This window comes from Lithobates pipiens, unplaced genomic scaffold (assembly GCF_037356315.1).
Source record: "Lithobates pipiens isolate NorthernLeopardFrog02 unplaced genomic scaffold, aLitPip1_a1.2 Scaffold_18, whole genome shotgun sequence".
Classification (NCBI taxonomy): Eukaryota; Metazoa; Chordata; class Amphibia; order Anura; family Ranidae; genus Lithobates; species Lithobates pipiens.
Window position 1 is genome coordinate 159,606,873 of NW_027507758.1, and position 23,184 is coordinate 159,630,056.

The 23,184-nt window shown below is 39.5% G+C and overlaps 1 protein-coding gene across 1 annotated transcript in view; it reads left to right on the forward strand.

Annotated features, from left to right (window-relative positions):
* WDR27 (WD repeat domain 27) overlaps positions 1–23,184 on the forward strand; it is a 577,860-nt gene that overhangs the window by 402,524 nt on the left and 152,152 nt on the right. The window contains exon 24 of the mRNA XM_077486311.1: positions 1,753–1,851. Coding sequence (XP_077342437.1) covers positions 1,753–1,851 — 99 coding nt within the window. The remainder of the gene's footprint in view (positions 1–1,752; positions 1,852–23,184) is intronic.

Sequence of the window (23,184 nt, forward strand, 5' to 3'; positions counted from 1 at the left end):
CAACTGAATCCTTGTCTAGAGTATGGTGTTAATGCAATTAAATGGTCTGGTGATGCCCTAAATTCCAAAATGTAGTCATTTGATGAGTAGGGTCCTTCTTCATTCTCTCCAGTGTCAAAAATGGTTGGTTCAAAGTGCTGTGATACTATACGAGCACATATACAGTAAGGGGTCGCATCAAATTTGGTGCATGGCACCCACTAGGGGGGAAGGGTAGAGGTGAACATGAGCACTATTGTGTTTGGTTGCTTAAACAATGGAAGAGAGCACAAGAGCACCTTATGTTACTGGATGAACTTACAGTGGATTATGAACTTGGAATCTAGGATTTTTTTTTTATGGATCATTCTGGAGAAGAATGTAGTGGATGGACATTTTAGCACTTTAGTTTTACTGCACTTTAAGTCTAATCGTTTTTGATATAAGTTTGTACAATTGAGGAATGATGACACCTAGTTAATCTGACACTTATGAAGGAAAACATGGTTTTCCAACCCAGAGGTTGTCTGGGGAAATTTAAAAATCTATGGGAACCATGGCTCTCTACTATAGGCCCAGCACCAATTGTACTTATATCTCAGAGATTGCTGCAATGCCCTGGTACCTGTGGGTACTGATGCTGAGACAAGTATTAACTAGCATAACTAGCATGGAATGGATTTGGTAGTGCTCAGACTCATCCTGTCCTCTGATAGCTATTTTCAAACCTTGTTATAAAATTGATTAAGTATTTTTTGAGAGAAGGCCTGTTTATTATGATATTAACTGTTAGAAAAACCCTTTAATACATATCCTAGGTGTTATACTCCTATGACATACTCTGCACCAGTAATTATGTCTCCTATTACATTACAATGAAACCTCTGCGCAGTGTCTTAATTTTAATTCTCTGTGCTTTCCCTCGTACAAATTCTTATCCTATATAAAATGCTATTTATATGATGGGATTTATGCATGAATGGTATTTGGATGTTGATTGATTGTTGTTTTTCTTTTCTCTTATGTTAATGTAAATAAAAAAAACAAAAAAAAATTATCTGATGAACACAAAATTCACCCACACATGAAGTGCTTATTCCAGCACTTAAAATAACATGACATGCAGACACCTTAGGAATGCAGCATCACCTGCACTTCTGATTTCCGTGGTGCGTACAACCATTTCCAGCGTTTAATGACTTCACAGGGATCTGCCTCACCCAATGCATTTCATCCTCAGGTGCATTCCACACTTCCAGTGTCTGTGTGGCTGTCCTCCAGTGTGTAATGACATCACAGTGTTCATCTCTAAGACATCTTTAGGAGAACTTTTGAGGTTGTTTTAGAGATCAAAACATGCTGGGCTCCTGAGGACATCTTGGAGACAAAATGTTTTGGGCAGATCAGAACACTGTACTTTATCTATCACTTTAAAAAGAAAATAAAGCTGCTAGAGGGTAATCAGTACTGGCATATGCAAATAAAGTAGATGTAGCTGCCCAAATGGAGGCAAGTGCTTAAAAATATTAGGTTTTAGCTTTGAGATACAGACATTTTTGATTGGCTCACCAGAAAGTTAAATCTCTGTCAGTGTGTGAAACGTGAGCGTTAACACTAGAGCATATGCAATGTATTTGTAGCTGTATTGTCAGGTTTCTGTGTAATATACTGTATACTATTGGAATGTAAAATAATTCATTAACTCTTAGAAATATCATCCCTTTGAAACTTTATATACTGAAAAAACGCCATGTATGTTCTTATTTGTTAAAGGCATATATTTATGACACACGATCTAGTACATATTTGGAAAGACTGAAGGAGCACACAGAATCTGTCATCGACGTAGCTTTCAGTCCATCTACGGCACAGGTAGGATTCTTCTTAAAACCTATTTAGGAATACAGTGAAGTTAATAAAAATGTTGTTAGTACTGGAACAGTTTCATTTGTTGGACCTCATATGTTCTCCTCTCTAAAACAAAAGAGAAAACTCAGATGTATTTGCCTCTTATACAGTAATTTCCTGCAGTTGACATAAATGAATCACAATGAGTGTTTTTCTTGAGTTGAACTAACAACCTCTTTCAACAAGGTTTTATTTTAGGGTGAAAGCTGACATAAGTTAGGATATCTGAGTAACTCTAGAAATGGTTGAATATTGGCTGGAAGAATAGCTAAACGGCAATATTTTACATTATTGAATCTTTAACTACTGGTAACGTAAAGAAATTGTCTTTTCTCATAGTAGACAAAGTAAGGTAAAAAAAAAAAAAAAAGGACAACTACAGATGTTGAAAAAAAAATCTCACGTATGATTTGAGTGTATTAGATTAAAAAATTTAATTGTTGAAACATTTTCACCCCACAAATTTACAGATTCACCAAAATTGGGTATTATGGGATTTTTTTTTTCATGGGTAAGGGTGTTCACAAAGACTTTCCTGCAATTTTCCCTTTGAACCTAGGAAATGTTACTTGAAAATCAAGAAAAAAATATGTTGAAAATAGCAGTGGAAGTATAAATTGTCTCTTAATCTTGCGTTCTTTCTTTCTGTTTTGTTGTTCTTACTAAGAGAACTTAATTCAGGGCCAGGCTGCTTCCACCAGCCTAAGGTGTTACAGAAAATACCAGGGGCATAAAAAAAAAAAAAAAAAAAATTTCCATCTTTTATATAATTTTTCAGACAGAATTTCAAGAAGAGGAGAAGTGCCAGTTTTACAACAGCCCACCCCTTGTATTTCTGAGCAATCCGTTTTTATAAAATAGAGTGAGTTAATTTGGATTTGTTTAATCCCTAGAAAGTTAGAGCCGTTAACCAGTTCCCGACCGGCGCACGATGATGCACGTTGGCAGAATGGCATGGGCAGGCAAATTGGCATACAGGTACGTCCAGCTGAATTTGCCATCGCATGTGCACCGCCGTCGCGTGCTGGTCGGGACCCCCGTGTGTCCGGTCGCGGGTCCCGCGGACCTGATCGCCGCGGGAATACCCACGATCGTCTCACAGGGAAGGAGAACGGGGAGATGCCGTTGTAAACAGCATCTCCCCGTTCTGCCTAGCAACACGTGACACTGATTTCTGCTTCCTGTGATTGGAGCAGAGATCAGTGTTCACTAGCACACAGCCCAGCTCCCCACAGTTAGTAACACGCCCCTAGGACACCCTTAACTCCTGCACTGCCACCGCCTCGTTAATCCCTTCGCTGCCAGTGTCATTTACATAGGAATCAGTGCATTTGTATAGCACTGATTGCTGTATAAATGACAATGGTCCCAAAAATGTGTCAAAAATGTCCGATGTGTCCTCCATAATGTCGCAGTCACAATAAAAATTGCTGATCGCCGCCATTACTAGTAAAAAAAAGTTATTAATAAAAATGCCATAAAACTATCCCCTATTTTGTAAATGCTATAAATTTTGTGCAAACCAATCAATAATCGCTTATTGCGATTTTCTTTTACCAAAAATATGTAAAAGAATACGTATCGGCCTAAACTGAGGAAAAAAACGTTTTTTTATATATTTTTGTCGGATATTTATTATAGCAAAAAAGAATGCGTTTTTTTTTCAAAATTGACGCTCTTTTTTTGTTTATAGCGCAAAAAATAAAAACGCTGGGGTGATCAAATACCACCAAAAGAAAGCTCTATTTGTGGAAAAAAAAGAACGTCAATTTCGTTTGGGAGCCACGTCGCACGACCGCGCAATTGTCAGTTAAAATGGCGCAGTGCCGAATCGCAAAAAGTGGTCTGGTCATTGGCCTGCATAATGGTCCGGCCTGAAAGTGGTTAAACTTGGCACATGCTATTAGAAAAATTAAAAACCTTTAAAATGTCAAAATGTACACTTGTTTTTTGTTGACCAAACAATATACGTTTCAGGATTAAGATACATACTGAAGCATATTTTATTCAAATTATTAGCTATAGTATTAGCTATTAAAAATGTTATGCAGTGAAGAGGTAAATGTGCCACTTTTTACATGTCTTTCTGCTCATAAAACAAATGACGTGGAGCATTCTATAAAATAATATATATTGAAATTGTTACAATACGTTAAACTGACACACACCAAAGTGGTAGAACTGGGGCATAAAAGAGTTAATTCTATTATGCATATTTTCTACTTGCTTATTTGGGTTTTGAAACAGAGAAGCTCTGTAAGAACAGCTAAGGTTACTGTAGTTCATGTGAAATTATTCTGGCAGACAGTATAGCTTAATTAATATTTCCATCTATTTTTGAAGTGCTTGTAAGTTGGTATTATCATATTCTTAAAGTGACCCTCTCACTACATGGTCGCTTCTACAGACAAGGCAGTATGTAATAAAAGAGGCAATATACTTACAAAAAAAAAGAAGGAGACTATGAAATATTTTTTTATTAGTGTTAATTAGCCTTTTAATAATGCAGCAGGTTGAGCTTTAGACAGTTGTAAAAAGCTTGTTTACAGTTTTGATAGCTTAAAGTATTTTTAAATGCATAGCATTTTTTACCTTTTGCCTACATTAAAGTGATTGTAAAGGCAGAATTTTTTTTTTTCAATCTTAAGGCATTTTATGCCTTAAGATAAAAACCTTCTGTGTGCAGCAGCCTCCCCTAATACTTAACTGAGCCCCTCCCTATCCTCTCCTCCTCGTTGGCTGAGACAGCAGTGGAGCGCTATTGGCTCCCGCTGCTGTTAATCAACATCAGTGAGCCAATGAGGAGAAAGAGGGGGGAGGCCTTGCCTCCGTGTCTGAATGGACTAACAGAGCTGCAGTTCGGCTCAGGTGCCTCCATAGCAAGCTGCTTGCTGTAGGGGCACTCAACAGGAGGGAAGAGCCAGGAGCACCGAAGAGGGACCCAACAAGAGGATGCTTTATGCAAAACCACTGCACAGAGAAGGTAAGTATAACATGTTTGTTATTTTTAAGAAATCACTTTAACGTTAAAAATGTCCCAGTAGTTGTACTGCCCCCCACTATTCTCACTCCATCCAGCTCTTTGCCCCTCTACAGCAGCTCTCTCCTCTCTCCCTGCTCTCATAGAACACAGAGGTGGCAGCATAAGCCATTGGCTTCTGCTGCTGTCATTAAAATCCAGTGAGCAAAAAGTAGAGGGTGGAGTTGAGCCGTACTGTGTGTGTGTCTCGAATGATGCTGGGTATAGTCCTGGATTGAGTTTATGTTGCACCCAAACTGTAGCATTTTGTCAGGTAAAATGCTTCAGAGGGAAATGAAGACAGATGAAGGGGAAATAGATTATTGTCTTACTATGGCTCTAAAGGCTGGCCCGGGAAAGAGTGGGAGGGTCTTCTAGTTCCCATTACACTTCATATTTTTGCTGACCCTTGGCTTCAGCACTTTGAAATATTGTGCTTGAGCTAGTAAACAGATCAGAAAAGTTGGAGAAAAGTAAGAAGGCATTATCTGCATGTTCGTTCTGGGTCAGCATGTGAAAGTATTGAGGCAGAAACATCAGCTTGGAAGCCAAGCAATAAGTATTTTCTAGAGAGCTCAGCCATGGCAGTCTGTTTTTCTTCTATAACAACTTTCCTTTAAATGGTGACCGGGGGAAAACGATGTTGAAAATATGTGCTTTATCCTTCTAAATTCTTGTTGGTGGGTCTGTACTTAATAATCTTTTGATTTTTAAGTAGCAGTACACATATCCACTGAGACATAGAAAAAAATAAGAGAAGCATAATTCATTTAGTTCACTAGTTTAATTACAACTTGCAATGGAGCATAAGTTGAATAAAAATAGTTTGGCAACAAAATGCACTCAGCCCATAGTTTGCCATTTCCACTTGCAGGAAAAAAAAGCATATTATAAACTGTTGTTCATAAATAGGATTGGAAACACATTGTTAGATGTTCACAATAGGATATATTTCCTTCCACTTGAAAGAATGTTTAGGACAAAATAACATTTTATTAAATTACATAGTCAAAATGAATGTCATCATGGAAAAGCAAGGTATCTTTACTGCACCAAGGTAAAGTTCAAATTCCAGCCTTTAACTACTTGAGTTCCCATAACTTAAACCTACATTACACCCTTCGGTCCTAGAGCTTTGTTAAGGTTTTGGATGTTTAAAGCGGTTGTATAGCTGCGGGCGGGAGATTTCTTCCCGGAAGGCTGCCCGACTTTCAGCTGAGAATCCCCTGTGTACAGGGGGGTTTGTCCCCGCCTCAACCCCAGGGGAGACAGCTCACTCAGGACCACCATCCTACTTCAACATGGGGACTACTGGGCTACCTACTTTGGGCTCTGCCATAGGTAATATATAAATCTTTAAATTCAGCTTTCTTTTTGAAAGCATGACATAATATCTGAGACTTCTTATCCATTAATTTCACTTTATAGCCAATATCCATGCATCCCACTCCTTTAAACGCCATGAAACGCTTTGAGTCTACACTCAGGGATGCCAAATCAAGCTTGCTCAAAATCATAAATTTTATCAACTGTATTTTATATCTATATTTATTAGGATAATCATGTTGACTTGATCTGTATGTCCATTAAATTTTTCAATTGTGATTGCTTGTACCAAATATGTCTATCCAATATGAATATTAAATATGTCAATATGATTATTACAATATTTATTATGCTTTTTTCTGCATGGTCCATGTATTATATATTATGATTCATTATATAGTGTTATTTTTATTTATATTCATCAATTGAATTGAATTTATTGGATTGATTATTTAGCAATTTTTTATGGTTACATAGATCTCCCCATAGAGACTGTGACAGTTAACCCATTTTTAGGTATCCTAGATAAGAAGGATACCTGCTGTAGCAGCCATAGAATCACTTTGGGAGTGGTGTGCAGAGAGGTGAGTGGTAACTCCATAGTAATATGGAGTTCAGGGAGGTAGAATTCAAGGAGTGACTATCCCTAATATACCATTGGTGTAGCACAATTTGGAATGTTTTATTTTACCTTGTTTACAAAAAAGAGGGGTCACTAATAGGAGAAAAGAAAAAAGCTGCACACCCTAAAGAATTATCAAAAAAGGGAATATCCCCCATAAGGGGTTTTCCAGGCAGCAAATACGTGGAATACTACATAGAATGAAAGTTAAATTTGAATTTTTATTAGATCAAAATAGCAAAAATTGGAAAATGGCTGTAAGAGCTGTGGTACAGGAGATATAAAAATGACAACAACAACGCCAGTAAAACTATTTACAATACATAGTAGTACACAATAGTCAAGCGCTAAAATGGTGATAAATCTGGCACGTTTCGACCCTACCAGGTTTTCTTCAGAGGATTTTTACGATTTGAAAGTGATGACATATGTTAAAATTCATAATTAGAAACCACAAAATCAAATAAAACAGAAATGAGCATCTCTGTATAATTACCACTTGCACCGTGTTGTACGATGTCTCCTGAACCGAAATCATCGAAGTAAATCCCCTCATCGGGTCCCACCGAGGATCTCTGGTCAGCGGGCGTACCAGTAAGAGGAGCAAAAAACCGCCTTGGTGTGGCTTACGAGGAGTCACATTCTATGTAGTATTCCACTTATTTGCTGCTTGGAAAACCCCTTATAGGGGAAATTCCCTTTTTTGATATTTTACCTTGTTTATATGCTGAGATTTAGCAGAAAATGTATGTATTTAATGAGAGGTGGAAGAAACCTGGTAGTTCCACCACTGTATAGAGGACTACAAATCCCCACAATACAGTAAAAATGCGGAATACCACCAACTATAGGGGGGTGTATATAGAGAGCCATGCATTGTATATAGAGAGATGACTGCACTGTACGGTGTTGTAAAGAGATCCATGTACTGTACTGTATACAGAGAGACCCATGCATTGTGCTGTATACAGAGAGACCCATGCATTATGCTGTATACAGAGAGATCCCTTTCATGGCAAATAGAAAAAGGATGATACTTGTGTCACCATCTATACTGGGCTCACCTCACTCTACAGAGGTCTCAGTTCACATGACCTTTCTGGTCTAGGCATGCCTTCTATCCCTGACAGTAAAGCAGAGAGATGATCAGAGGATTCCACCACTACTGGTTTCTCTATTGTGCTGTATTGGGTTTGGTCTATAAATGGCTAGATTTGTCTCCTACTTGTGTGCAATGTCGACCATTTCCCTCTTACATTCTGTTGACATCTTCTGTAGCTTTATTCCTGGCTGGCTATTCTCTGCAATCTCTATATTTATGCATCTATGCCCCTCCATCTGAAAACACAATGATTTCCATCATGGGATGCCATGTGTATATGTAATAATACTAATAATAAATGGTGTGCTAATTTAAGATGTGCAGCAAAAATAGACAAATATGCAGGAATGACTATCCTAATTAAAATAAAAATGCAGTAATATGCGATAATATGCAATAATGTTTAGAAACAATGATAAAGTGCACTAATTCAAGAAGCTAAGCAGCAAAAATAAACAAATATGCATGAATGCCTATCCCTAATTAAAAAAATAACTTGCAGTAATATGCAATATGTGAAACAGTGATAAAGTGCACTAATTTAAGAAGCTAAACAGCAAAAATAGACAAATATGCATGAATTACTATCCCTACTTTAAAAAACAAAAAATACAATAATATGCTATAATATGTGAAACAGTAATAAAAGTGCTTGAATCAAAAGCAGATATTTTATTATTCTTTATGTAAAATCAGATGAATATCTGCTTCTGATTTGAGCACTTTTATGACTGTTTCACATATATCGCATATTATTGTATTTTTTTTAAATTAGAGATAGTCATTTATGCATATTTGTCTATTTTTGCTGTTTAGCTTCTTGAATTAACACACTTTATCACTGTTTCACATATTATCACATATTACTGCAATTTTTGTTTTGTGTTTTTTTTTTTTTAATTAGGGATAGGCATTTATGCATATTTGTCTATTTTTGCTGCTTCGCTTCCTGAGTTACTTTTTAACTTATTAACGCATATTACTGCATTTTTATTTATTTTTTAAATGAGGGATAGTCATTCATGCCTATTTATTTACTTTTGCTGCATAGCTTCTTGAATTAGTGCACGTTATCATTGTTTCACAACATTATTGCATATTATCGCATATCACCACTTTTATTTTATTTATTTTTTAATTAGGGATAGTCATTCCTGCATATTTGTCTATTTTTGCTGCATCACTTCTTGAATTGGTGCACCATTTTTTAAATTATTATTACATATACACAAATACACAGGGCAACCCATGGATTGGATGCCCGTGTGGTTAGAAGAGAGAAAACAGTTGCAAATAGATTTAGTTGCCACCAGCAAAAATTTGGTGGGCTTTCCAGTCCCAGAGGAAAGAGAGGACAGTTCAAGAGAGGCAGATATGGGAGGTGCGGAAAGAACAGTACGGCAGAATATTTGATAGAATCCCAAACCACCAATGTATGGTCCGTAATCATCATAACGATCACTATTTTTTTTTTTTCATTTGTTGTTCCCCACTTTAAAATGATGGGGCACCCAGGGAAACTCATACTTGATTTAGGCACCTATGGAAATTCATATTGTACCAGTATTCTGGGATCCTGTACCTTTTTTTGTATGGGTTAGCCCCTTCATGCTGAATACAATCAAACAATTCAAACCATCACTCCTGGTCACTTTTCCTAGTGCTGGTATCTTGGTGTACCACTTATTGTTTTTGAATGTTTTTAAACACATTTTCACATAATCTTGCCTATATTACCTCCCTTTTCAGATGGTTTTAGTATCATATCCAGCTGCATCTTTATCTCCCACAGTGCTTGACATTTAGTTAGGGTAAGGTTTTCATTCTGAACATTACAAAAGTCTACTCTTCTCAGACCAAGTTTTACAACACTGACTAAACACTGGATGCTAGCTACAATAGAAGGAGGAGCAAAGTATTTGGACCTCACTATTAAGATATACAGTATTCCTCCAATATCATAATATTACATACTCTTCCCTTATTTTCTCTATTTTCTCCATTTCCCCATATACACTTTCTTTGGCTACACAATGTTCCATGTGTTCTTCTTCAGCTTGATCAGATCCCTCAGGGCCCTATACTTACATGGGAATAATTGTGACCCATTTTTCAATCTCACTTCCAAGGGGTTAGTCTGCTTCTTAAAATGCAACACGTTCAAAATGATTTTCTTTGATGCTATATTTAAATATTTATCGTAGACTCCAGTGCAATGGAGGGTTTGTAGGCTGCCAACCTTTTCTTTTGGTATAGCTGCTGAATTGTAAAACCCAATGGCTATTATATATGTAAATTACATTTTACATTTTGCTAAATGAAGAAAATATTTAATAGTGTCTTCATTTTTACGCCAGCTTTATCGCCAAATATGAACATATCATATATAAACATAAATGTTTACCAGCTTGGGATGCATTTTTTTTAAATTTAGCAGACTAGAGTTTTGCCTGTGCTTGGTGTCTTGAATACCCCCTAACTATGCACTTAATTTTTGGCAGTAATTCTTTTCCACAAGCTAAGTAATTCTTTGTATTGATATGGAAAAGTCTGTTTTAGATTTGTCTGTAAGGAACTTTGGCTTTGATTGTTCTAAAAATCAATCTTAGCTTTACTTCAACTTTGGCTTTGCATACTTTCCAGGATCGCACATGGTGAAGACATTTGGTTTGCCAACATCAGAAGTATTTCATCATGCTTAATTAATTTCAAAATCTAAGTCTGAATGGATTTAGGAACAAGCCATTAACTTGTTTTAATATTTTTTATAATTTCATTCTTTAGTTTTTTTGTTACCAGTTTATCATTATTCAACGAACAAGAGTAACTTTAAAAAAGTGGTATGATCAGCTAATATGATATAATATATTAGTCATCATTAAAATAACCTTGTGCCCAGATTATGAACTTATGCATTATGCATTTATATCTTTAAAAAAGCTATCTCTGTGCCTATATGCATTGTGAATAAATACATTTTGCTGCACAGGCACTGAAATTGTAGTTTTTTTCTTATTAGAGCAGATCTTGACTGCCTACCAGCTTTTTAATGTAAACAGCTAGCAGCTGTTAGGGGCTGTCTAAAACCTACTTTAGAGTCTTTGTTGTAAATACATGGCTTCACATTAATAGCTAGAGAGGTGAATGATGGCTTGTTTTAAAGCCCTTTAATGAAGAACATGTTCATTGTCTTTGCTTTTGTGCATTTTAGTGGCACACCCTCTGAAGCAGCAGCATCAAGCACCCTGGGCTCAGAGAGAATATTGCAGAGAACAGTGCTGATGTTTTTATGTCAGTACCACTCTTTGTACCATTCAGGACCATCTGGGGGGATTACGCAATGCATCATATAACCAGTCAAAACACACATGGAAAACGATGCATGCATTGGCTCTGCACCCTCTTTTCTTGATCTGCAGTGTCCAGAGCGATCAAAGTGTAGTGCTCATGCACACGCTATAGGGCATGCATGAGCATTTAAAAAAAAAAAGAAGACATTTAAAAATGTTGACTTTCAGGAGAGAATCATTTATCCGTTCTAATACAGTGAGCAGCAAGACGTTAAAGTGAATTTCTACCCTCCCCATCCATTGTCTGTTATTCCACTTCTACCCTACTCCCTTCCAACAACTGGATATTTTTTATTTTTTTAAATACCTTTTTGGAGCCTCGGGGTACTGTACAGTAGATGGCCTGGTTTTTGCAGCCAGCCTTCTGATGAAGCTTTGACATGTGTGTCACCAGAGGGTCAACTGCAAGATTCTGGATGAAAATTCTGGCCCCCTGATGGCATCAGTGAAGCAGATGACAATGTGGGACCTGATTTTGAGCAGCAGATTCCTACAGAATACTACTGGATCTCTGGGCATGTGAGTGCTTTTGTGCATAACTTGAGGAGCAGGGCAGAAGTTCCTCATTAACCACTTCTCGACTGCCTGCGGCAAGGTTGTTCTTTTGCGCAGAATCACGTATCTGTATCCGGAGCTGTGATCGCGTGCTGATTGGCCAAAGGGGAGCCAATCAGCGGACCCAGTGGACATGATCGCTCCCTGCAGAAACAGTACAGTGGTCTGTCAGTGTAAAGAAGCAGACTGCCGTGCTGTCAGGCATGGACACTAATCAGGAACATGGATCAGAATGTCCATGCAGTGAGCCCATCCCCCCCACACAGAAACACACTGAAGGAACAGAGTTACCCTTTTAATTGCCCCTGATGTTAACCCCTTCCCTGTCAGTGTCATTTATAAAGTGTCAGTGTATATTTTTAGAACTGATCACTGTAATAATGTCACTGGTTCCCAAAAAAGTGCCAGGTAGGTGTCCGATGTGTCCACCGCAATGTCACAGTCCCACTGAAAATCACTGATCACCATTACTAGTAAAAATAAATAAAAATGCCATAAAAATACCCCCGCTCTAACTTTTGCGCAAACCAATCAATATTTGGATTTTTTTTTACCAAAAATATGTAGCAGAATACATATTGGCCTAAATTGATGAAGAAATTCGATTTTTTAAAAAAAAATTATTGGCTATGTATTCTAGCAGAAAGTAATATATATATATATTTTTATTTTTCAACATGTTTTTCAACATGTTTCGTCACTTAGACTTCCTCATGGGATTGGCCAATCCCATGAGGAAGTCTAAGTGACGAAACATGTCGGGGGCGTGGCTATCTGGCAACTATCGTTTTACACACTAAGGAGCTAAGCTAAGGCGGAGGGAGGAGGACACACAAGAGAGAGGACTGGACGGAATTGTTTGGCGCTGCTTTTAATCGGATGGTCTGCTGTCAGGTACCATACAGCAATCATTTAGAGAGACAGTGCTTATATCATTAATCCTGTCAACATCCAGTGTGCTCACCGATGCCTTTGGGGAAAGAAAGTTTTTGTTGAGAAGTGAAGTGCCTGTATGAAGTGCCTTTTCCAAGTCAGGTTCATGTGAGTGTGATATAGATTGATTTTTTTGAGATTAAAAAGAGTTTTACAATATTACACTATGGAAAGCCTTTTTTCTTCCCGAGGTATGTTTGAGAGGATATTCTATTAATATCTGATGGAAACTACAGTGCAAGTGATTGCTGGATATTGATTAACATCATTTCTAAAGATCTTAAATACGCTGTTTTGGCTCGACGCGAGAGTGCTGAGCAATATAGCTGGTGAGTGTTCCAAAGAAGGGGGGGCACGAACACCAAGGGTGTGGTGAAGGCTTTCGGATATATGGACACTATACTTTTCACATGATAAAAAGTTTTCTTCCTTTTTGGACTGATTTTGGATTTAATTTATTTATATTCTCTAGTTTGGGATTGTGTTCAAAATATTTTCCACATTTGCATTGGATCACAGTATATTGCACTATTATTGATTTTTTATTTATGCACATGTGAAGGTTCATATCATATATGTTTTTTGAGGGTGATTAAGTTTTGTAATGAATGTGCACTACTGTAATTAAGCGCTACAAGGTGATTGATATTTTTATATTTTTGGATTATTGTTTGTTCGTATATTCACCTTCTGATTCATATGTTTACATTATAAGCAGTTTTTTATTTGTGTGTGGAGTGCGATTTAACTATTAAACAGGTTACACTATGGATCCTCTTGTGTTTGTGTTTTTCGCATGACCATTTGAATTATAAATGAGATCCTGGTGAGAGTGTGGAACATTTTGATGAGCATATATCTGTATTCATTCTCTGGCAACCTGTTTGTGCAATGCAAGTGGTGATTTGTGAAGCGCCTGATATCAACCCTTGAGGGGGTAAGTGCACAACCAAAGGGGGTCACACAGAGCACAAGATTTCTTCTGCCTGTTTGGTGTTGTGTGGATTCGCTGAAAGGATTCCCTATAAAGTCTGTGGGTTTCTGGTGCACTTCTTGCACTTTATGAACTGCGTTCTTGGGGACTTTATGAACTATATGTCTTTTTTTTAACTGTATAAGCTTTAGTAGTGTGTATGAAATTTTATCACCCAGGCTTTTTAATTTATTAGTTAATTACTAGTGCTGTTAATGTAGTATTGCTCTTTATGACTATGGTTAAAATTGTATTGCTATATATATTTGAAGATTTAAAGAGATAATATTCATTCCAAAAATATTTAATAACTATCCACGTCTTCTTGCAGATGAATGTTTTTTTTTTTTTTAACTCCACTAGGGAGATGTACCATTAATACAAGTATCTTGTAATTCTTTTACTTTATAATAAAAATTTGAGGTGGAATGAAGTGGATTTACTAAAGACAAATAGAGTGTGCACTTTGCAAGTGCAGATGCACTCATCTTCCCCAGAGCTTAGTGAATGTGGTGAAGCTTCACTTTTGTAGCGAATACCCAGTCAGGTGCAAGGAAAATAATAAAAAAAATAATTGTTGTTTTCACGTAATTGGATGATGGAAATCAGCAAAACATTCCAAAGTCTATGGAGAAAATTTGTGCAATCACACTTACAAAATACACTGTCTTTAGTTTGTCTTTAGTAAATCAACCCCATGATGTACTGTATATCCAAACAGTTTTCTAAAAGTTGTTTACTATGCTTTATCAGGCTTTTTCATCCTCTTTGGCTAAATTGATTCAGTTGGATAACATTTTGGGTCCTCATAGCAGTTTATGTTTCAAACTGGCTGCAGTCAGCCAGTTGTATTGTGTTTGCAGCATCAAACATAAGCAAACTTAATTCTTAGCCTCTTTATCACTACCACACAGTTTAAGTCACTGCATAACAGGGAAATGGACTTTCTGTTCAACACCACAAAACATTTGTTTCCATTGGTACACAGAAGTGTGAATGTAACCCAATACTATCATCTCAGTAGAAACATGTAAAACAATATATTATCCCTGTTTATGGTACACTGTCACTCTTGCCTATGGCCCACATCTGTCACACTCACTTCCTGGTGGTCCTGCTCAGATCATGGCCACTTCCTGGGCTCTTCAACCCTTTTTTTGCTAGACCCACCCACTCACAGCCACAGTCTCCATAGTTAATACTCTATTTTGATGTACTGCCCACACTCAGTAACTTAAACAAGATTGATTCTATGATCCTGGGACAGAGCCCTTTAGACAGCATCATTGGGACAGAGAACTGATATCCTGGCAGATCTGGGATAGTTGGCAGCTGTGCAATAATCATTTATTAATAGGTGGGCATTAATTATTAAGGTACACTAATCTTAACGTGGTATGAAACCCAAAAACAAAAATACATTCTATTACAGCTTACCAATTATTAGATGTGGTGGCTGCTTTAGCTTTCTTTTTTGGGGGGGGCTTTTTTTCCTTAATTTTTTTTTTTTTTTTTTTGTTAATGTAAAACCTTTATCCTAAAAGGAAAATAAATGTTTCAGCTTTAATTTTCTAGTCAAGTTCATCTAAATCTGCTGTTTAAAGTAGTCTACCAGAATTCAGATACCATAAGACAAGAAGTGTTTTATGGCTCGTTTACACTAGCATTGATTAGTAACACACATTTAAGCAGCTCCTGCTTTAACATTCATTTGTGATGCTTTTTTGAAGCTTTAATAATGCTTGGCAAATGCTCTGTGTGTGTTGGTTTTCAGTTTTTTTTTAAGGGGGAAATTATGTCAAATGGGAAGTGATGATGATGAAGTTGCCAGATTTGAGGCATAGTTAGGTGTTGGTGTGTGTAACAAAACATCCCACACTCCGCTTGAGTGCTTTCATATACCACTTTCCTCCCATTCTGAATATAGATATCAGACATTCTAATTGCTGACAGCAAACAACAAGGCAATATGTGTTTGATTGCTGAACATGAACTGTTTATTAGAACAAGAATGCAGTCTTATATACAGTTGAAGAGGAGGTTCCCCCCTCCTGCTCATATTACTCTAACAATACACCTGTAACCAGAAACCTAATTAACATGAGCTAGTTATCTAATTATTTACCCAGACTTGGTGACTCAGAGATATGACCTTTCAGGGTAGACTTGCCGTCTCCTCACTCAACTTACTGCTCAGTAGTAATCCTCCTGCTCAGTAGTAATCCCCCCCTCAGTAGTTCCCTTACCCACTCAGTAGTAGCAATTCAAAATACCTGCCAACCTCCTTTCTGCTCAAGTAGTACATACCCACCATCTCCCCTCTTCATCCTCAGTAGTAGTATTTCTCTCCCCGCTAGATCATAACCACCCTCTGAGCCCCCTCTGTTCACACACCCCCACCATTCTACTTATCCCCTGTTCTGCTGGTAATCTCCTTCTGGTCCTCCATTTAGCTGACCTCCTGCTCTGCTGATCTAGTCTGCCACCTTGCTGAATCCTGGATGCTTAGTCCTGACTTCGGTCCCTGCTCACCTTCCTGCTGTATTATTCTCACACCATAAACCATGTGTGATATCTGATGATCGCTCACTCAGATCCCCAATCACCTTCCTGATGCTCCACACTGAACACCACAGGCTGGATGTGATCTCAAAGCACAGTTAACGCTGAATAAACACCGCTCAACAGCTGCAGATGCTGTTAGGGAGCTCTATCATAGACCTCCTTTAAACTTGCAGTTGAGGGGCAGTAAACCCTGTGACTGAGCCATGTTTTTACTGTCCCTTAATCTCTCCCCCTGTTGGGGGAGAATACATTCTGTGGCCGCACTGCTTTTCTTAGAGGCTGCAGCAGAAATGATACCCCCTTTTGTGCATTCAAGTGAAAGGGACCAGACAGCAATTGCTCTGCAACTGCACACAACAGTAATTAAGGGGTTAAGACAGGCTGTGAGGAGGCGATACAGCACCACCTCATTGCTTGCGCATTGCTGTCTGAAAAGAGATACAAAAATGAATCGTGCTTCAGACTGTAAAGCACCTATAAATGAGGCCATAGATTTCTATGGGGGGCTTTAAGATGCTGCAAAGCACATTGAAAGTGGCATGGGGTATAATTTTTAAAGCAAAGCAGAAAACTCAACAGTGTGTACAGGACTGTAAGGTAACCTTTTTGTTTAGTTAGAGGTGCTTTGATTGGCACTGAGAGTGCTTTCAAAAAGTGTGTCAAATGCCACATTTTGAAGAAAAGTGTTAGAGGCCTTACTTGCTGGATCTCATGGTGAAATAAAGGTACAAAAATAGAGGAGAAGAGGCCTGAAGCAATGTGAGTGGGTGTCTCCAACAGATCCATGTTGTACCGCCATTCCCATCATGAGAGGATGAACGCCATTAGAGCACTACTCCTATCCCTACTGTCCTAACCTTCTTAATCAGTATAGATAGAAAGAGGAAGTGACCTCATAACTTGAATGTCATTCAAAGCACCCGGCCATAGTAATGCATATAATATGCATAGTAATGCAGAAGCTACTCGGTGCAATGGTTAAAAGGCGGGTTTAGAGCAAATCAAGTGCATGATTGCATAGGCATGGCGTTTTCCATAGAGCACAGTGTACGGCGCCCGAACACAGTGCACTTATGGACTTTTTTTTCTATTTTTTTTTAAAGGGCCAGTTTCATTATTTTTTGTGACTGTCTGGAGGGGAGGGGGGGTGGGGGCAGCGCCAATGCACCCCCTATGGTCAGGCCACCACTGGTACTGATACTAAACACCATGCTGAGTACTAAATCTATACTATTAGTGAGTGTGGTACTCACTGCTAAATATTGAATAGTGAATACTGAACTGTTGGTATTATCAAGTATTGCATGGAATACCAAACTGATACTATTTGTGACTACTGTGCTGAGTACTAAATACTGAATGGACACTGTTATTGAATACTGTGCAGAGTACAGAATTCTGAACACTGAGTACTGAATACTGAATGGACGCTGTTAATGAATACTGTACAGAGTATTGAATTATGAATACTGAACGGATACTGGTACGGAACACCGTGCTGATTTCTAAATACTGGATTGATAGTGATGAAAATAATAAACTGAGCCCTGAATATTGAATTTTGACCTTTTTTCTGAATAAAGAGCTTAGTATTGAATGCCAAATATTGAAATAATATTAGTATTAAATACAGCACCGAGCGCAGAATTTTCAACATCAATTTGACAGTGTCCCTGAACTGATATTATACTTTAAACCGGCTAGCCCGACGTGGGGATAGATTCAGTAGGTAAGCTTGTTGATACCGAAGGGGAAGGAGAAGTCATAAAATAAAACCGCGTCTAGAACTTAATTTAAATTAAAGGGGAGAAGGGGGGAGAGGGGGACAGGGAGGAAGGAAGGGGGGAGGGGACAAAAAAGAAAAAAAATATTAACTGGAAAGATGTCAAGCAAAATAGGGAAGAAGGAGGAAAAAAATAGGAAAAGAAAATGCATATTGGGGAAGGCCTACTCCAGGAAAGTGCTGAGATCACAACTAAAATACAAATGCAGGATATCCCTAAAAAAGGTGTTGCAGAAGATATGACAAAATTTATGTCTGAAACCCGTAGTATGTCCGGGCAGGGATCCAGGGATGAAAAAGACCCCCGGTCTCAAAGGAGAACATACAGGAAGATCTTAATAAAAAGCAGCCCCCGGGGGTTCCCCAAGTTTCCTGGGGTCTGGAGGGAAGATGTGTATCTGACATGGTATCGGACATTGTATCCAATGGAGACTATATTCTAAAGCAAGATCAACAAGAAAGTATGGAAAAATTTGACCAACAGGGCACAGTTGGGAACAAAGCTCCCGGAAGTTTAAATCAGTATGGAAGCAATGCTGGTAATACCTCATTAAAGGAACCAACACGTTTTTACTGCCCTACAGACATGTAACAATTTTTTATTATCTCTAACAAGTCAAATGCTGGATTTAAAAAAGGATATCATGGTTATAAGACTGAAAAATCAAAAAATCTGTGAGCGCAGCACAGATCTGGAGAACAGGGTTAATACAACAGAGGATGCCTTGCCTTCCATAAAAAGGGAACTCCAGCAAACCAAAGTACAAATAAAGGATCAAGAACAGAGACTGGATAAGTTGGAAAATAGGCAAAGAGGTATTGATGTCCGCATTTATGGCTTTCCTGAGCATGAAGAAGGCCAATCAATGACTGTTTTTTAAAAAAATGGATAATGGATACACTGGGTTTCTCAAGAATTTTTAACAGGCCCATCGCATTTCCAGTCATCCAACCCCTTCTTCAAGAAACTCCAGGACAGTTATTTAAATGTTAAACTACAGAGATAGTGATTTAATCCTTTCCAAAGCATGCTATCGAGGCAATATTGAGTACAATGGTAATAAAATGTCCTTCTTCCCAGATTTCTCGATTGAAGTACAGAAGAAACTAGCAAAATTTATAGAAATCAAGCGCAGTCTGCGATTAAAACAAATAACATATTCAATGTTAAATCCAGCTAAGTTGAGAAGTATGGACACGGAAAATGCCTTCTTTTATGAGAACCCAGAAGCGGCCAATGCATGGTTGGAAGAAATATATACAAAGGAAAACAAAAAGAAAACTTCCTGAATGTTAATTGATTTATTGAATTATTTTTTTCTTCTCCTCCTTTTTTCCCTTCAGCTATCTATATTTGAATACTGAAATGGAGGACTATTTACAGATATTTACTTGTCACAAGCATAACACTTGTAACTGTTTATAGCCATTCGACAGTCCCCTTGTATGAGTCCCGTGTGGACTGTGATGACTGGTTGGGGTTATCTCCAACCAGTTTGAGTGATGGGTATTCCCTTGAATGAATGGGCACACAAGATGGGAAGGATTGGGTTTGGAGTTTTGTTTGTTTTTTTGTTTTGTTTTTTTCCTCTTTTTTTTGTTGTGGCTCCATTCTCTCTCTCTCCTCCTGTTATTTTGTCAGGATCCTCTTCATCATATACCCCGTTATTTTAAAACATGGGAAATATTTTTCTTATATGAGGCCTACTGGATATTTTGTTTGGTCTGCTAGGACCCTAGTGGACTACCAGCCCAGCCAATGAAATGAAATAATGAGCAGTAAAATAAAGGTGTTGTCATGGAATGTGAGGGGGATGGGAGACAGGGGGAAAAGACCAGCAGTTTTTGAAGCAAATGAGTTTTATAAACCTGCAATAATATTCTTGCAGGAGATCAAGATTCCCGTATAAAATTCATGTACACTCTACTTCTCGAAGCGTCAGTCTCCTGGTCTCTCGCTCGGTACGGTTCTCATGCAAAGAGAGCTTTAAATACCCAGAAGGTCATTGCATTGTGCTATGGTGCTCACTAAATAATACAAACTTTATATTGGTGAATGTCTATGTTCCTCCCCGTTATAATGACAAAGTGTTGAAAAAATGTTTTTGGGGAAGAAGGTACAGTGGCCGAATTTACCAACCCTAGTAATTGGAGGTTTTAATAACATAATGAACGAGGAGGAAGACAGACATAGCACCAAAAAAAGTAAACAAATGAGGAAGAGAACTAGGTTTGCCGGCCATCTACAAGAGATGGGGTTAATAGATATGTGGAGAATAAGATATCCATTAAGAAGAAAATATTCATGTTGCTTGAGTACATATGAATCTTTGTCAAGAATAGATTTGGCCCTGGGAAGGCTTATATACGTGGAGTAATGATTAAAGACTTTTCTAAAATTAAGAGTCATCTAGGAGGCGAAAGGAGGAAGTAATGCAAATGGTGACTCAAAGAAAGCACAATTATATCATGGATCCCACAGAAGAAAAGCGTTTAGCATGGCAGGAGGCCCAGAAAATCTATAAAACGTTATCTTTAACTAAAGCAGAAAATAGCAGATTTTTTGAAAATCATTTACTTTATGAGAAGGGGGAACAGGTGGGACGTATGTTGGCTGTTATAGCTCAAGCACAAGAGGGCCCGATAACTATCGCAGCAGTCAAAGATGCAGGAGGAGTGGTGATGCATGATACAAGTACTAGTCACAATTTATTTGTTGACTTCTACACCTCATTTATGTATCGAAGGTGTTGAAGTCAATGAATCAAGTTAAACAATTTTTGAAAAAATTGGTTTTCCCAAAACTTAAATTAGAAGAAAGAGAATTTCTCGATAGTCCTATATCCCGGAAGAGCTAAAACAAGCAGTTGCACAGACCCATAATAATAAAGCACCAGGGAGGGAAGGACTACCAATGGAGATTTATAAAAAATTTGGTAAGCTCTTTCAGGGAACAAAAACTTCCAGAGTCAATGCAGGAAACGATAATAAAAGTGATTCCAAAACAGGGTAAGGACCCAATGTTACCTGAGTCTCATCACCCTATCTCTCTCCTCACCTCAGATATTGGGTAGTGCTCTTGCAAATAGGCTATCAAGCTATATTAACATCTTTATCCATGGGGAGAGAGCATCAACAAATATTCATAGACTTTTTGTAAATATGCAGCTACCTATGTATATATGAGATCTAGAGCAATACTGTGCTTAGATGCCCAAAAAAGCCCTTGATATGGTGGAGTGGGAATATCTATGGGCTGTATTGACGTAGGTCCAGGATTTATAAAATGGTTCAAGATTTTATATAGGGGCCCAAAGGCAAGGGTAATAATTAATAATACACTATCTAGTCTGTTTACTCTGTCTAGATAGACAAGGCAGGGCTGTCCCCTGTCCCCACTGCTGTTTGCCATAGCAGTGGAGCCTTTTGCCCTTGCCATTAGACAATCAGCAGAAATAAGTGGGTTCTTCCAGGCAGGAAGAGAGGATAAAGTGGCCCTATATGCAGATGACGCTCTTATTTTCCTGGGGGATACCTCAAAGTCATTAACAGAACTTATGAGCCTCGTCTCCATATTTGGGCTTTTTCTCGGGTTTCCAGAGTTAAAAACCCATCTATTAACCACTTAAGGACTGAGCCTCTTTTTGAGATGTGATGTTTACGAGTTAAAAACATTTTGTTTTACTAGAAAATTACTTAGAACCCCCAAACATTATACATTTTATTTCTAACACCCTAGAGAATAAAATGCAATACTTTGTCACACCGTATTTGCGCAGCGGTCTTACAAGTGCACTTTTTTTGGAAAAAATACACTTTTTTAACCTCCTCCCGCCCGCCCTATAGCCGAATGACGGCTTGAGAGCGGGCGGCTTCCTTCGCCTGGCCGTCCCTGGACGGCCTGGTGTTTACTTCCGCAATGCGTGCCGCCGGGGGCGCGCATCGCGGAAGTATTGTATTTGCCGTGTCTCCCGGAGACAGGCAAATACAGATCGCCGTGAACGGACAATCAAAGCGGCCGTTCACAGCGCGATCGCAGCTGCCAATGGGAGATGATCTCATATGTAAACATATGAGATCATCTCCCATTGCCGTGTCTCTCCCTCCTCACACAGAGACAGCGTGTGAGGAGGGAGAGCGATCTATGTGTCAGCCCCAGTGCCAGTGTCAGCCCCAGTGCCAGTGTCAGCCCCAGTGCCATCTGTCAGCCCCAGTGCCAGTGCCATCTGTCAGCCCAGTGCCATCTGTCAGCCCAGTGCCATCTGCCAGTAGTGCCAGTGCTGCCAGTGCCACCTGCCAGCGCCTACCGTCAGCCCCAGTGTCGTCAGCCCCAGTGCCACCAGTGCCACCTGCCAGCGCCACCTGGCAGCGCCAGTGCCGCCCATCAGCCCCAGTGCCGCCCGTCAGCCCCAGTGCCGCCCGTCAGCCCCAGTGCCATCCGTCAGCCCCAGTGCCGTCCGTCAGCCCCAGTGCCGTCAGTGCCGTCAGCCCCAGTGCCGCCAGTGCCGTCAGCCCCAGTGCCACCTGCCAGTGCCACCTGCCAGTGCCACCTGCCAGTGCCACCTGCCAGCACCAGTGCCACCTGCCAGTGCCACCTTCCAGTGCCATCCGTCAGCCCCAGTGCCGTTAGCCCCAGTGCCGTCAGCCCCAGTGCCGTCAGTGCCGCCAGTGCCAGTGCCACCTGCCAGCGCCAGTGCCATCCGTCAGCCCCAGTGCCAGTGCCACCTGCCAGTGCCACCGCCAGTGCCGCCAGTGCCACTTGCTAGTGCCACCTGCCACCTGCCAGTGCCACCTGCCAGCGCCAGTGCCACCTGCCAGCGCCAGTGCCATCCGTCAGCCCCAGTGCCGTCAGCCCCAGTGCCGCCAGCCCCAGTGCCACGTGCCACGTGCCAGTGCCACCTGCCAGTGCCACCTGCCAGTGCCAGTGCCACCTGCCAGTGCCAGCTGCCAGTGCCATCCGTCAGCCCCAGTGCCGCCAGCCCCAGTGCCACCTGCCAGCGCCACCTGCCAGCGCCAGTGCCATCTGCCAGCCGCAGTGCCATCTGCCAGCCCCATTTGCCAGAGCAATT